This window comes from Somniosus microcephalus, chromosome 8 (assembly GCF_052327205.1).
Source record: "Somniosus microcephalus isolate GS21.2 chromosome 8, FLI_Smic_1.0, whole genome shotgun sequence".
Lineage (NCBI taxonomy): Eukaryota > Metazoa > Chordata > Chondrichthyes > Squaliformes > Somniosidae > Somniosus > Somniosus microcephalus.
The window spans coordinates 266474587-266490988 of NC_140994.1; the positions used below are offsets into that span (position 1 = coordinate 266474587).

Here is a 16402-nt window from a genome sequence, read left to right on the forward strand (position 1 = left end):
CTCAAGGACAATTATTATAAGACATAGGTTTTGGACAAAGCAAATACCACAAGGGCACTGATGGCAAACAACTTTGTAGAACTACAGTGGAATGAGAATCTGCTGCAATCTTTACTATACCAACCAACTGAGGCGGTGTGGGCTGTGGAGCTGTGATACTGAACTGATTAGTTGGAGAATGTCAAATCCATGAGACAGTTTAATTCCCACTTCACCGATGCGATTTTATTCACACTTCCCGAAGTCACCAACCCGCACTAATGTCTGGTTCCATGGCCGTCGACAGTCCTCTGGTACCTCACCCAATCACTCTTCATGATCCCAAGTGTCTGAAGACTATTCAACTACAGATGGCATCAGAGCCAAGCCCTTTTCTGGCCTCGCCCATGGGGCAGTGGGCAGTGACCAGGCAGGTGAACAGTGGCTGCAGCAAACTAACTGGTGCATGGAATCCGATCAGCTGGCACAACTGAATCAAGCATATATTCAGATATACATCATCGCAAATGTTTCCGAGAAGGTCAGTAACTTTGCACTGGAGGACTGCTCAACCTCTCTCGGGCTACATTTAGTTCCTTCAAACTGCTAACGGTGTGGCCACAGAGATGAGATGAGCTACATAATGGAGTTACCGTAAATGGAAAGGTGAGAAGAGCGAAAGGGCAGAGAACATGAACACTGGCAAACCCATGGGCTAACACATTCTGCAATTGGCCTATTGAGTGAAACTGAATGTTTTTAAAAGAATTCTTTGCTCAACGATCAATAGGTGAATAGAGAGGGTAGTGAGATACTGAGGACCAGAAAGGCCCACGCTGACTTCGTGGATCCCAGCTGAGTGGCAGGGCACTATAACTGGCTTATCCTTTGGTCCATTCAGCGGAGGGAGACGAGAGTGTGATAGCCTGATCTTATTGAGGTCTTTAAAATGTTAAAAGGATTACATAGGTTTATACAGTCAGAATACTACAGCACTGAAGGCCGCCGTTCGGCCCATCGAGTCTGCGCCGGCTCTTTCGAAGAGCAATCCAGTCAGTCCCACTCCCCCGCTCTTTCCCCATATCCCTGCAATTTGTTCTCCAAGTATTTATCCAATTCCCTTTGAAGACTACTATTGAATCTGTATCCACCGCCCTATCAGGCAACACATTCCAAATCCTAACCACTCGTTGCGCAAAAACATTTTTCCTCCTGTCGCCTCTGGTCCTTTTGCCAATCACCTTAAATCGGTGTCCCTCTGGTTCTCGACCCTTCAGCCATTGGAAACAGTTTCTCTTTATTTACTCTATCTAAATCCTTCATGATTTTAAACACAATCAGATCTCCTCTTAGCCTTCTCTGCTCCAAAGAGAACAACAAGGGTTGATATGGGGGAAACTATTTCTTCTGTTTGAGGAATCAAGAACGAGGGGACATAACCTTAAAATTTAGAAATAGGCCATTCAGCAGGTAAAATCAGGAACCACCTTTTCCACAAAGGGTAGTAGAAATCTGCAACTCTCTCCGAAAAAGGCTGGGGAACAATGGGAGCTCGAAACAGAGAGCGACAGATTTTTGTGGAGTAAGGGTATCGAGAGATATGGAACTACAGCAGGTCAATGGAGTTGAAGTGCAGATCAGCCATGATCTAGTTAAATGGTGGAGCAAACCTGATGGGCTGAATGGCCTATTCCGAGCCAGGGTCCCTACCCTGATCCCAACTCAGTGACACATGCTTGTACAGACAGCGGCTGAGGATCGTGTCACTCTCTCGCTGTGCTGGTCCCCCACAATGTCACAGGCTAGGCTCAGATATGAAGAATGACTAACTGGGACGAGATTGTAGAGGCTTGCCAGAACCCATGAAACCATGAGGAAATGAGTAAAAAAAATAGAATAATCATCATGGGGGATTTCAACTACCCAGATATTAATTGGACAGAAGAGGTAGGTAAAGGGGATAAGGAATGGAGTTCCTACAATGTGTACAGGACTCCTAACCCACTATGTAAAAAGCTCAAGGGAGGATTCGCTATTGGATCAAGTAATAGGGAATGAACCACAACAGATAAGAGAAGTAACAGTAGGGGAACATATAGGCAATAGTGAGCATAATATAATACGCTTTAAAATAATAATTGAAAAAGGACATAAGTATGACGAAAACCAGGTTAATAAATTGGAGAAAAGCTGATTTTGATGGGCTGAGAATAGAACTTGGAAAAATAAAATGGGCAACAATATTGGCAAACAATGACGTAGAATAGCAGTGGGAAACATTTAAAACTGTGTTCAAGAGTGTGCAGGAAAAATCTATTCTGCTAAAAAACAAGAAGCTAAACAATAATGAGACACCATGGATGTATAAAGCCATAAGGGAAAACCTGTGGGTAAGTAAAGAGGCATACATTAAGTGGACCACTTTCCATACCTCGGGAGCCTACTGTCAACAAGGGCAAACGTTGATGACGAAGTCCAACACCGCCTTCAGTGTGCCAGTGCAGCCTTCGGTTGCCTGAGGAAGTGTGTGTTTGAAGACCAGGACCTCAAACCCGGCACTAAGCTCATGGTCTACAGAGCAGCAGTGATACCCGCCCTGCTGTATGCCTCAGAGACATGGACCATGTACAGCAAGCACCTCAAAGCACTGGAGAGGTACCACCAACGCTGCCTCCGCAAGATGTGGCAGGATAGGCGCACCAACGTCAGTGTTCTCACTCAGACCAATATCCCCAGCATCGAAGCTTTGACCACGCTCGATCAGCTCCAATGGAGAGGTCACATCGTCCGCATGCGCAATACGAAACTCCCAAAACAAGCGCTCTACTCAGAGCACCGACACAGCAAGAGCGCCCCAGGTGGGCAGAGGAAACGCTTCAAGGACACCCTCAAAGCCTCCTTGAAAATGCGCAACATCCCCACCGACACCTGGGAATCCCTGGCCCAAGGCCGCACAAAGTGGAGGAGAAGCATCCGGGAAGGTGCCAAACACCGAGTCTCTTCGTCGGGAGCAAGCGGAAGCCAAGCACAAGGAGCGCACGTCAGCCCAAGCACCCCAACCACAGTGACAAAGACTGTAGGTCCCACATTGGACTTATCCGTCACCCGAGAACTCTTAATGTGGAAGCAAGTCATCCTCGGTTCTGAGGGACTGCCTAAGATACATTTAATTACATGGACAGCAGGGGAGAGCATGATAAGGGAAAATACAGAGAGATTAGGAAAAGAGCCAAAAAAGCAATTAGGAAGGCAGAGAGGAACTGTGAAAGTAAATTAACAAGGAACATAAAACAAAATCGTAAAATATTTTACAGGCACATCAATAAAAAAAAATGGTAGGTCGGGATGGGAATAGGGCCACTAAGGGATGGACAGTGATAGATGGCAGAAATATTAAATAATTGCTTTGCCTCAGTATTTACCAGGGAGGTAGAACAGGTGGACAGGACATTGGATCCCGAAATTAGTAATGAAATAATGGCATTTAAAATAAGATATAATAAACTAATCAAACTCAGGAAAAAACACATATCCGGATGGATTACATCTGCACATTTTAAAAGAATCGAGGGGATAGCAGAGGCATTACTACACATTTAATAATTCATTAGAAAAAGGTGTAGGGCCAGAGGACTGGCGGATAGCTAACATAATACCTATATTGAAGGAGGGAGATAGAACATTTCCAGGGAACTATAAACCAGTCACCTTAACATTGGTGGTAGGACAAACAATGGCATCCCTACTAAAGGAGAAAATAGAACATCTAGAAGCCAAAAAAATAATGAGAGTCAGCATGGATTTCAAAAGGGAAAGTCTTGCTTGACCAACCTCTGATTTTTTTTGAAGAGGTAACAGAGTAAACAAGGGTAATGCAGTAGATGTAGTTTATCTAGCTTTTCAAAAGGCCTTCAATAATACCACATAATAGACTAATGAACAAGGTCAGAGAATGCGGAGTCAGGGGACAAGGAGAAGAATGGATAGCGAGCTGGCTTCAGGACAGAAAGCAGAGAGTAGGGGTAAAGGGTGGCTATTCACAGTGGCAGAAGGTGGGTAGTGGTGTTCCACAAGGATCAGTGCTGGGGCCACTGCTGTTCACAATTTACATTAACCATTTAGACTTTCGTATCAAAAACACAATTTCTAAATTTGTGGATGACACCAAATGGGGGGGGGGGGAATAGTTAATACTGAGGAGGACTGCAACAAATTACAGGAAGACATTAATAAACTTGCAGAATGGGCATATAATTAGCAAATTAAATTCAACAGATAAATGTGAGGTATTGCATTTTGGTAGGAAGAATAGGGACGTCACTTATCACGGAGGGTGCGAGTCTGGGTGGGATAGAGGGGCAGGGATCTCAGAGTACAAATACACAAATCACTAAAAGTAGCGACGCCAGATTAACAAGGATATTAAAAAAAAAGCAAACCAGGCACTAGGGTTTATTTCTAGAGAGATAGAATTGAACAGTAGGGAAGTTATGTTAAACTTGTATCGAACCTTGGTTAGACCACACTTGGAGCACTGTGTACCGTTCTGGTCGCCATATTAGAAAAAGGATATAGAGGCACTGGAGAGGGTGCAGAGAAAATTTACAAGGATGATACCAGAAATGCGAGGGTATACATATCAGGAAAGGATGAACAGGCTGGGTCTCTTCACTTGAAAAATGGCTGAGGGGTGACCTCATTGAGGTTTTTAAAATTATGAAAGGATTTGATGGAGTAGATACAGAGAGAGTATTTCCACTTGTGGGGAAGAGCATAACTAGAGGCCGTCAATATAAGATGGTCACCAAGAAATCAAATAGGGAATTCAGAATGGCGAGAATGTGGAACTCACTACCACAAGGAGTAGTTGAGGCCAATAGTATAGATGCATTTAAAGGGAGGCTAGATAAGCATATGAGGGAGATGGGAATAGAGTGTTATGCTGACGGAATTAGATGAAGAAAGATGGGAGGGGGCTCGAGTGGAGCATAAACACCGGCATGGACTGGTTGGGCCGAATGGCCTGTTTCTGTGCTGTATATCCTATGTAATCCTATGCAGTACTCCAACATGCCTTCAGCAAAGGAGGCGGGATAAAACGAGAGAGGGAAAGGGCGAAAAGCCTTGTTGCTCTCAAACTTCTGTTCTCCGTGGCCTTTGTAGGCGTTTAGTAAGAACTGAAAGCCTCCAGGAGCTTACAGGAGCCCCAGCTCGTTACACTAGCGCTTGTAGCAGAAAACAAACAAAACTCTTACCTGGCTATGTTGCAGAAGGGGCCTGTATGCAATGCCACCCTGGGGAAGCTCCTTCTGTTTCATCAACAGCATTCGTTTCTGCTCATCGCTGAGGTGGGAAAGCTGCTGTTGCCGCACGTACTCGAATATCGCAGCTTTGTTCTGGTTAGGTGCCATAACCCTTTGACTATTATCCATTTCATAATGAGTCAAGCGTTTAGTGTTATTATAGCTCAGCAGGGGAGCCTGGCTGTTTGGGGAGTTTTGACCTAAAGAGTTAGGCTGGTGGCTCAGCATGACAACGTGATTTGGCTGGAGGTAGTTGCCACCAGCTTTCGAAGAACTCTTTGGCGGCATGCTGGCCATTGGAAGCTTCTGGTTGAAGTCTTGCTGGTACAATGAAGGGCTGCTGGGCTTATCGAGGCTGTAGGGCCCACCAAGAGGACTTTGGGTAGGAGCTGCCGACCAGTTTGGTACCGGATTGGGCGAGGGGTGCGGCACTTGCTGCTTCTGCAAGAGTTGTGCTCTCTGCTTCTGGTTCGCGGCCATCTGCTGAAGCTGCTGCGCATGAGACCGTTCCACAGATGGTCCTGCCTTCCCAGGCAACATTACACTGGACACGGGCCTCGTGGAAACTGGAGTTGAACCTGAAGCTTGCGCCATAGCCTGGGACACACCAGTCACTGAAGGGGCGGTATTAACAGGAGCCATAGATACACTTGAAAACGCAGGTCCTGATGGAGACGGTCTAGTTTGTGGAGATCCTGTTTGATCATGTTCAAAGGAAGATGGAGAAAACTCAGTCTTTATAATTATGTTGTCTGGTAAGGATGTTTGTTCAGAAGAACCAGTGGGTTCAATATCCTTCTTTTCTTCAAAATCCTCATTGAAGAGATCCTGTATATCTTGGTCCGGCACAGACCGGTTCAGCTCATCAAACAATTCCTGCCACTCTTGTTCATTCAAATTAATATCGGGGAACATGTTGTTCTGGGAGAGAGGTGTGCCTGTTGGGTTCATGCAAGCTAAATCCAGTGCAGGCTCCTGTTTAAGTTCTTTAATAAGAGTGAACCCATCACCAGCATCACAGTTCCCATTTATCTGCACATTGGAGTCAGGAAGACTTTCCTTCTTCAAGTCATCCAAGCTCATGGGATGGCTCCTATTGCCTTGCGCACTGTCCACGATGACTGTTCTTTTGTCCCGCTGGTGGAGTGGGGACATGGGCGACATGCCATTAGAAGATCCATTAACTGCGAGTAGCCCAGAGGCATCTGTCCCATTCAATCGGGGCTTCTTGGCCCCTGAATAGCTCCCGTCTCCAAATCCATTCAGTTGATCTCCATTCAAAGGAGACCCATCAGCCTTTAATTTCCTATTGTGAATTTTCTCGTGAATCTAAATTAAAACAAGAGTGTCAAAATTAGGACAGTGAACTCAAGGAGCATTCAATATTCGACTAATATTCTCTGTAATCAACCAACCAATTATGAAAGATTGATTCTTCTTGCTCATATTTCAGTACTTTTTTTTTGGAACAATCCAGGCTTGATTAACCCACACAAGACAGCCGTTACTTTATTCCCCTCCCCCCACACCACTTTTCTTTTAAACATAGCCAAGGCCCATCGCCAGTTGGAGTTTTAATTTGTCGTTTACCTAAAAAAGTGTCTTGGGGTTGATTACAAAAATGGAGGGATGAAATTTAAGCACTGCAGTAGGTAGAACTAGATTCCTTGAAGAAAAACTAGAATTTTTAGGACATCATTCGAGATGACACCTCTTTTTTTTTTGCTAAACATTTATACTGATCGTGCAGGGTGAGGTGGCCAATGTAATTTCAATATTCCTGAACGGGACATATAAAGTAGTTATAATAAATGACAGCAGTACAACGGTTTCTCCAATACCAAGACACAATAAGAATTACAAATAAATTAGGCAATAGTTTCCACAAACATGGTCTATATATTTTTGGAACCAGAATAGATGCAGTACATTTCTTGGCTCACATTACTCAGTATGCAAGAGGCAAACAGCAGGTTATAGCGTCGTTATATACTGAACAATGTCAGGTTATACCTATGCTAAACGTGATCCTGACCAATGGTTCCACCACAGACCCAATTCACGTATGAACCGGGGTCAAGCAAGGCTGCATCATCGCATCAACGCTCTTCTCGATCTTCCTTGCTGCAATGCCCCATCTCACCCTCAGTAAGCTCCCCACTGGAGTGGAGCTAATTTACAGAGCAAACGGGAAGCACTTTAACCTCCGTCACCTCCAGTCCAGATCCAAGGTCGCCCCATCCTCTGTCGTCGAATTACAGTATGCAGAAGACGCTTGCGTCTGCGCTCACTCGGAAGTCGAACTCCAAACCATCGTCAACACCTTCACCGAAGCGTACGAGAGCATGGGCCTTACTCTAAACATCCATAAGACAAAGGTCCTCCACCAACCTGCCCCCGCCACACAGTACTGCCCCCCGATTATCAAAATCCACGACAAGGCCTTGGACAACGTGGACCACTTTCCATACCTCGGGAGCCTACTGTCAACAAGGGCAGACGTCGATGACGAAGTCCAACACCACCTTCAGTGTGCCGGTGCAGCCTTTGGTCGCCTGAGGAAGAAAGTGTTTGAAGACCAGGACCTCAAACCCAGCACTAAGCTCATGGTCTACAGAGCAGCAGTGATACCCGCCCTGCTTTATACCTCAGAGACATGGACCATGTACAGCAAGCACCTCAAAGCACTGGAGAGGTACCACCAATGCTGCCTCTGCAAGATCCTGCAAATCTACTGGCAGGATAGGCGCACCAACATTAGTGTTCTTGCTCAGGCCAACATCCCCAGCATCGAAGCTTTGACCACGCTCGATCAGCTCCGACGGACGGGTCACATTGTCCGCATGCCAGATACGAGACTCTCAAAACAAGCGCTTTACTCGGCACTCCGGCACAGCAAGAGCGCCCCAGGCGGGGCAGAGGAAACGCTTCAAGGACACCCTCAAAGCCTCCTTGAAAAAGTGCAACATCCCCACCAACACCTGGGAATCCCTGGCCCAAGACCGCACGAAGTGGAGGAGAAGCATCCGGGAAGGCGCCGAACACCTTGAGTCTCTTCGCCGAGAGCAAGCGGAAGCCAAGCGCAGGCAGCGGAAGGAGCGCACGTCAACCCAAGCACCCGCCCCTTCAACCACTGTCTGCCCCACCTGTGACAGAGATTGCAGGTCCCGCATTGGACTCAGTCACCTGAGAACTCATTTTTAATGTGGAAGCAAGTCATCCTCAGTCCTGAGGGACTGCCTAAGAAGGAAGAGAAGATGTACAGAGCAGCATCCGTACAGAACAATGTGGTTTAAAAAAAATTTTTGCATGCCTGTCAGACGATAAGGGGGGGGGCGTGGGGGAACCCACGTCTGCAGCAATACAACTGATTTTATGGTGCTTTTACTGAACTAGATGAAAACAAATTAGAAAGAAAAATTATGCCCTTCAATGTTTTAAAAAGTGTAAATTCTGCCAGGATAAGTTAGCGTACTTGAGCTGAATTAAAACCATTGTACAGGTCATGGTTGAGTTTAATCTTGTTTTGAAGTAGAATCGAGACGGAAAGTGTTTGCAGTTTTCAGTGTGTAAGTGCACGGTGCTGTAGAACAGTCTGTTAGCAATATGCAAATAGTATTTGTAGAAAACTGCATTGTACAAATGCAGACAGGGACATTAGTCTCCGTGTAGAGTATTTGGAGCTGGCTCAGATTGTGTATTGAAGGTGTCTGGTGCCACCTATTGCTAAATCAATGCCATTACTTTTTAATCATGGAATCGTAGAATGATTAGTACAGAAGGAGGCACTTCGGCCCATCGTGCCTGGATTATAAAAAGTGATTTTTACTTAAAGTTCCATTTGCATACGTAGTAGGAACAAGTAAAAGTTACATATTTAATAAAACTTCACAACTTCATCCAAATTCTGAAACAAATCTGCATGATTGCAGTTTGTTAACCAAATTTTATTGCAACTGTTACCATAATGAGACACACCCAGAGTCGAGAGGAACGTAAATCGAAATGGGTTTTGTTTGAATGTTTATTGTGCAATAGGGATTTTTGAGACACACCAGGGGGAAAAATTCAGTTGTTTGCGCCTCCAGTTAGCGCCTTGAGGGCGCAAAGCAACTAGCGCCCGAGCGCAGCGATGTTTGCGCCGCTCGCGAAATTAACTAGACATTTTGCGGCGGCGCTAAACACTACCGCCACGATCTCCTGCGCCGGCAGATCGTGACGTCAGTCGAGTGTGCAATGCCCCGGACCGGATATGGAGTGGCGCTCCCTGCCTTTAGCAACAACAGGTTGAGGGGAGCGTTTTGCAGTCGGGAAGGGACTGGGGGAGCGCTATTTAAAGGCGACCACTTCCTGCCTTTTTGCCCTTCCTTGCTTCGCCAGCGCTCTGAGGTAGCGCCTCGCTCCTCAGTCTTTGCACCTTAAGACAGGTGTGAAGCGCCTGATTTAGCGCTCCAATCACCTCCAGGGGCAATAGAAGACAAGTTTGTTGTCGGAGGCGATAATTAGCGTCAGGCGCTAAACTTTGCGCACGGCCGATAATGGCGCCCCAAACGGGGCGATACTGAATTTTTCCCCCCTAGTAGTCTTCCTCAAAGGGTTTTTAATGGGACAAAACTCATTTGTAACTTCGGGGATGGAAGAGAGAGAGGCAGAAAGAGGAGCACTGGAATATCTCGAGTGGGGTAGGCCAGACTGAAAGAAAGAAATAGAAAGAAAGAAAGACTTGCATTTCTATAGCACCTTTCATAACCTCAGGACATCCCAAAGTGCTTTACAGCCAAAGAAGTACATCTGAAATGCAGTCATTGTTGTAATGTAGGAAATATTAATATACTTATAAAAGCCCTTACTATTTCCTATCTGCTAGCTGTTTTTCAGAAGGCTTTTTGACCCTTCTAATTTTTTCATCTCGCCATTATACTTCCTTTATTCATGATTTTCTTTAGTACAGCCCTAGTTTTGTCATACGATTGAGTTTTGTTTTAAACTATTTATACACTTGATGCAATCCATCTTGCATTATTGGAAAATATCCATCTTGTACTCCCGCTCATGTTTGAAGACTCAGTCATTCCATTTGCCAACTTTTCTACCCAAGTCATTTACAGGAAACTTTTTTTTATCCGGCACCGATGGGACCGGCGTGGTGCCGGTTTATCAAAAAGTCCGGATTACAGAGAGGTATAGTAAAAGGTAGGAGAGCTCCGTACACAGAAACAAATCCAGGCTTCCCTGTTGCTTAGCAACAGGTGCAGGAACTCCGGTTACACAGCCACAGATCCAGGAACGGCCACTAATATGAAGTAAAACTTACCTGAACCTACTCCTGAATTTTGCCGGTTAACAGAGATTTCCGGTTATTTAGGTGCTGGTAAATCAAGAGTTTCCTGTAATAAAATTAATTCTTGGAATGTGGACACGGCTGGCATTTATTGCCCATCCCTAGTTGCCCTGAGAAGGCGGTGGTGGGCCTTCTTGAAGATGCGGTGAAGGTGAGTGGCTTGATGCAACCGAGGGCAGTTCAGTCATCCCCACTGATGAGAGATTGGAGTCAGATATTACCCAGAGTGGGTAAGGGCAACAGGCTTCCTTCCCTAAAAATTAGTCAACCAATTGGGTTTTTTACAACAATCCGACAGTTTCATGGTCACTTTTACAGAGACCAGCTTCTTATTTTCAGATTTTATGTAAAAACTGAACTCAATTTCAAACTGCTATGGTGGGATTTGAATTCTCATACTCTGGATTACTGCCCAGTAACATAACCACTACACAACAGGATCCGCAATTTGGGCCAGAACGTGGTCAGGTTATAGCAAATCTAATTAACTAGCACCAAACTATGACACAAACCCTACTCCCAAATTGAAGTGTTTTCCTGCGCCATTCCTACTCCCATTCGTTGCCAGTACCTCAAAATGGTGAAGCTACTTAAAAAGGAGTCAGCCGCGGTTCAGTGGGTAGCACTCTTGCCGAAGTCGTAAGGTTCAAGTCCAGAGACTGGAGCACAAAAACTAGGCTGACACTCCAACGCAGTGCTGCACTGTCGGAGATGCCGTCTTTGGGATGAGATGTTAAAGCGAAGTCCCTGTCTGCCCTCTCAGGTGGACGTAAAAGATCCCATGGCACTCTTTCGAAGGAGCAGGGGTGCTCTCCCCGGTATCCTGGCCAATATTTATCCCTCAACTAATATCACTGAAACAGATGATCTGGCTATGATCACATTGCTGTTTGTGGGAGCTTGCTGTGCACCAATTGGCTGCCGTGTTCCCTACGTTACAACAGTGACTGCACTTCAAAAGTACTTCATTGGCTATAAAGTGCTTTGGGACGTCCCACGATCCTGAAAGGCGCTATATAAATGCAAGTCTTTCTTTTTCCGCCTCAGTTTTCCCTTTCTCCTACAAGTTGCATGCTTTTAAAACCCAGCTTCGGAATCACCTTACCACTACTTTTTAAAACTCTTCAACGCTAAGCCTCGGTTGTGCATGCACTACGCCCCCTCATCTAATACAACAACAGCTGCACAGTCCAACGCCCCAGTGCCTGACCACGTGAACCTGCTTGTACAGGGGAGCATTAAACTACTGCACCTCAAGCTCACTTAAGGCAAAGCAAATCACTGTTTAAAAAAAAAAAAAAAAAATTTAATTTCAAAATTATAGTCGTTTCCAAAAAAGAGAATGACCCAAGCAAGATGACCAACGTTCCCCGTCACTTTCTTGTGGGAACCATGTCTATTAAGCCACACACATCCAAAATAACTCAGTACAGGTATAAAGGAAATTAGTTTATTGAAGACAAATATAGTTGTAAAGGTAGGAAAGCATATTTTGATTTGATTTACATCAAGTAGCACAACACTAGATGGCACTATATGCTAGGCCACAAGATTTGACAATCCAAGGCATTTTATGATGTAGACTTCAACATATATAATCTGAAAACTATTACATACACTTGCCACGCAAAGCTGATTGGACTAACTTCAGTTTCGCAAGAAATTATTATAATTTAAAAGAACGCACCCTTCCATTTCAGAAAATTATAAATAACCCGCTAACAGTGACTGCACTTCAAGAAGTAATTCACTGGAACGTGAAATGCTTTGCAACATCCTGAATGAGCAGATAAAACGCTTTCTAAATGCAAGTTCATTCTAACAAACACTACAATAAAGCTGACTGTGCATAGCGTGTAAACGCTTCCTCCGCACTTTATAGCTGGGGGATGAAGCTCATGCCAAGTAGCAGGCTACAAGGGTGATGTCAAAAAACCTGGAACCATTGAAAAGAAAAAATGAAACTACATACTTCAACAATGTGTTCATTGCCGATTAGACAGTAGATAAGCTCTGCAGTGCAATGCGTGACACTACATTTGATGATGATCTACACTATAGACTCTGGTCTCACGCTGCTATCATTTCCCTCCAATTAACCGTTAGCCTGTGGAATACCCAAGAACATAGGAGCAGGAGTCGGCCATTCGGCCTCTCGAGCCTGTTCCGCCATTTAATGAGATCATGGCTGATCATCCAAACTCAGTACCCTGTCCCTGCTTTCTCCCCATATCCCTTGATCCTTTTAGCCTTAAGGAATATATCCAACTCCTTCTTGAATATATTTAATGAATTGGCCTCAACTGCCTTCTGTGGTAGAGAATTCCACAGGTTCACCACTCTCTGGGTGAAGAAATTCCTCCTCATCTCTCTCCTAAATGGCTTACCCCTTATCCTTAGACTGTGACCCCTGGTTCTGGACTCCCCGGCCATCGGGAACATCCTTTCTACATCTAGTCTGTTTAGTCCTGTTAGAATTTTATAAGTTTCAATGAGATCCCCTCTCATTCTTCTAAACTCCAGCGAGTATAAGCCCAATCGACCCAATCTCTCCTCATACGTCATTCCTGCCATCCCAGGTATCAGTCTGGCGAATCTTCGCTGAACTCCTTCCATGGCAAGAACGTCCTTCCTCAGATAAGGCGACCAAAACTGCTCACTCAGTTTTTGACCCGAGCTGCAACACGCAACGACGCACTGCCAGAGGTTATTTCATGACAGTGGGAAACTGGGATGTCATCTCTGCTTGTCATTGGATGTCTCATGGCAATTGGCTAAGGTAGAGTCAGGAAGTTGATCCTCCCTCCATATGAAAAGGACACTAGTGGAGGCAGTTGTAAAGAATAGGGATAAATTGTCAAAATGTTACAAGCTATCTTAAACTACCATCTGACACACATACAAACCATAACAACCTGACCCCAAATGCTAGACTGCTAGACTGAATCATTGTGTACCACTCTATTCTGCCATGATCCGATAATGGAGGGTCTTTTTACAGAAACAGGTCATTCAACCCAACTTGCCAATCCCGGTGTTTATGCTCCACACGAGCCTCCTCCCATCTACTTCATTTCACTATCAATATATTCATCAATTCCTTTCTTCCTTGTGTTTTTTTTTTTAGCTTCCCCTTAATTGCATCTAAACTATTTGCCGGAACTACTCCATGCAGCAGCAAGTTCCACATTCTCACCAAGAAGTTTCTCCCGAATTCCCTATTGGATTTTAGTGACCATCTTGCATTTATGGCCTCTAGTTTTGGTCTCCACCACAAGTGGAAACATCTTCACCAAGTCTGCCCTATCCAACCCCTTCATAATCTTAAAGGCCTCTATCAGGTCACCCCTCAGTCTTCACTCTTTGCTAGAGAAAAGAGCCCCAGCCTGTCCAATCTTTCTTGATCGCTACAAACTCAGTTCTGGTATTACCCCTCAGGTCTTGCAATACTTGGCCAGTAGATCCGAGGGAAAACTGCAAGTTACATATTTTTTTTAAAAATATTGCAGTTAACCACCGATCATTGTTCTGGTGGATCAACATTCAGCCCAAAGTATCCAATCGCCAGTAAAAGAAAATCCTTGAAACTGTGCAATAATTGGAGTTAGAGCTCTAGGTATTAAATATCAGCGTTGGTCACAGAGCTACTGAAAGCAATCAGATCAGGGGCTGGAAAGAATTGACTTAACAGAAACTTTTCTTTTAAAGCAGGTTGACAAACACCTCAGCTGAAAAGCAGCAAATACCAACTCCCATAAGTATAGAGTATCAAAGCACTGTCCATTCTTACACAAGAACAGAAGTTAAAAAGTATCAGCATTCAAAGAGCACATCATGATTGATCACACGGGAGTGATGTAATCTTCCTCAAATCATGGGACTGAAGTACGCCCCATTGCAGACTGTTTGGTAACCAGTTAAATGGGATAATGCATTACAAATTTCACACTGTTCAAAGCAGCAGGATGCAAAGTGGTTTGTTTAAAAAAAGGGCTTTGGATTGCAAATAATCGCACAGCAAGAAAGTGAAATACGTGATTTTACCCTTTTACTGTCAGCATCGAAGCATATCGAAATGTATTCGGCAGCATTTTCAAAGTGCATTATTGTACTGAGAATGGACCCAGCACCACGCTACATATTCATACTCACGTGATCAGAAGAACAGCTCGATGCTGATTTTATACAATTAAAAAAACCACAGCAGACATGCGAGATACAGATTCATAGAAACATAGAAGATAGGAGCAGGAGTAGGCCATTCGGCCCTTCGAGCCTGCTCCGCCATTCAAGGAGATCATGGCTGATCATCCAAATTCAGTACCCTGTCCCTGCCTTCTCCCCATATCCCTTGATTCCCTTTAGCCTTAAGAAATATATCCAACTCCTTCTTGAATATATTTAATGAACTGGCCTCCACCGCCCTCTGTGGCAGAGAATTCCACAGGTTCACCACTCTCTGGGTGAAGAAATTCCTCCTCATTTCAGTCCTAAATGGCTTACCCCTTATCCTTAGACTATGACCCCTGGTTCTGGACTCCCCGGCCATCATAAACATCCTTCCTGCATCTAGTCTGTCCAGGCCCGACAGGATTTTATAAGTTTCGATGAGATCCCCTCTCAATCTTCTAAACTCCAGTGAGTATAAGCCCAATCGACACAATCTCTCCTCATACGTCATTCCTGCCATCCCAGGTATCAGCCTGGTGAATCTTCGCTGCACTCCTTCCATGGCAAGAACGTCCTTCCTCAGGTAAGGCGACCAAAACTGCACACAATATTCAAGGTGCGGTCTCACCAAGGCCCTGTACAACTGTAGCAAGACATCCTTGTTCCTGTACTCGAACCCTCTTGCTACGAAGGCCAACATACCATTTGCCTTCTTAACCGCCTGCTGCACCTGCATGCTTACCTTCAGCGACTGGTGCACAAGAACACCCAGGTCTCTTTGCACTGCCCCTTCTCCCAATCTATTGCCATTCAAATAATAATCTGCCTTCCTGTTTTTGCCACTAAAGTGGATAACCTCACATTTATCCACATTATAGTGCATTTGCCATGTTTCTGCCCAATCACCCAATCTGTCCAAATCGTACTGGAGTTTCACGACATCCTCATCACAGCTTACAACAATCATCTGTAGCAACAATCATTGCAGACTTGGCTCAGCGGTAAAACTCACGCGTCAGTCAGAAGAAACTTGAGCACATAACCCAGGCTGACACTCCAGTGCAGTGCTGAGGGAGTGCTGCACTGTTGGAGGTGCTATCTTCCAGAGGAGACATTAAACCAAGGCACTGTCCGCCCTCTCGGGTGGACGCAAAAATCCCATTATTCGAAGAGAGTGGAATTCTCCCCGATGCCCTGGCCAATGTTTATCCCTCAACCAAGACCGAAAATCAGATTATCTGGTCATTTACCTCATTGCTGTTTGTGATACTGTACAGTGTGTAAATTTGCTGCCACATTTCCCTAAATTACAACAGTAACTACACTTCAAAAGCACTTACTTATCCGTGAAGCACTTTGGGACATCCTGAGGTCATGAGAAGGTGCTATATAAATGAATGTTCTTTATTTACTTTCAGCCCGAGAAAGCTAGTCAAATTCTCACTTTGACGGGCGTTGTGCTAAGCAAGATTCCGAAGTGCTGCTTACTCAACCGGTGTGGGTCCTTTGCCCTTAAATTGAGTTGTTTAAGGGATATTGAAGAGGTCACGAAACTCTTACTGAAAAGCAATGGGAGCTTTAATTAGCAAAAAGCAAAACACTGCAAATG

General features: G+C 44.8%; 1 protein-coding gene across 1 annotated transcript in view; it reads right to left on the reverse strand.

The window, feature by feature from the left end:
• The window catches only part of maml1 (mastermind-like transcriptional coactivator 1), an 81614-nt gene that overhangs the window by 24952 nt on the left and 40260 nt on the right, over nucleotides 1-16402 (reverse strand). Inside the window, exon 2 of the mRNA XM_085996035.1 lies at nucleotides 5235-6611. Within this exon, the coding sequence (XP_085852161.1) occupies nucleotides 5235-6611 (1377 nt within the window). The remainder of the gene's footprint in view (nucleotides 1-5234; nucleotides 6612-16402) is intronic.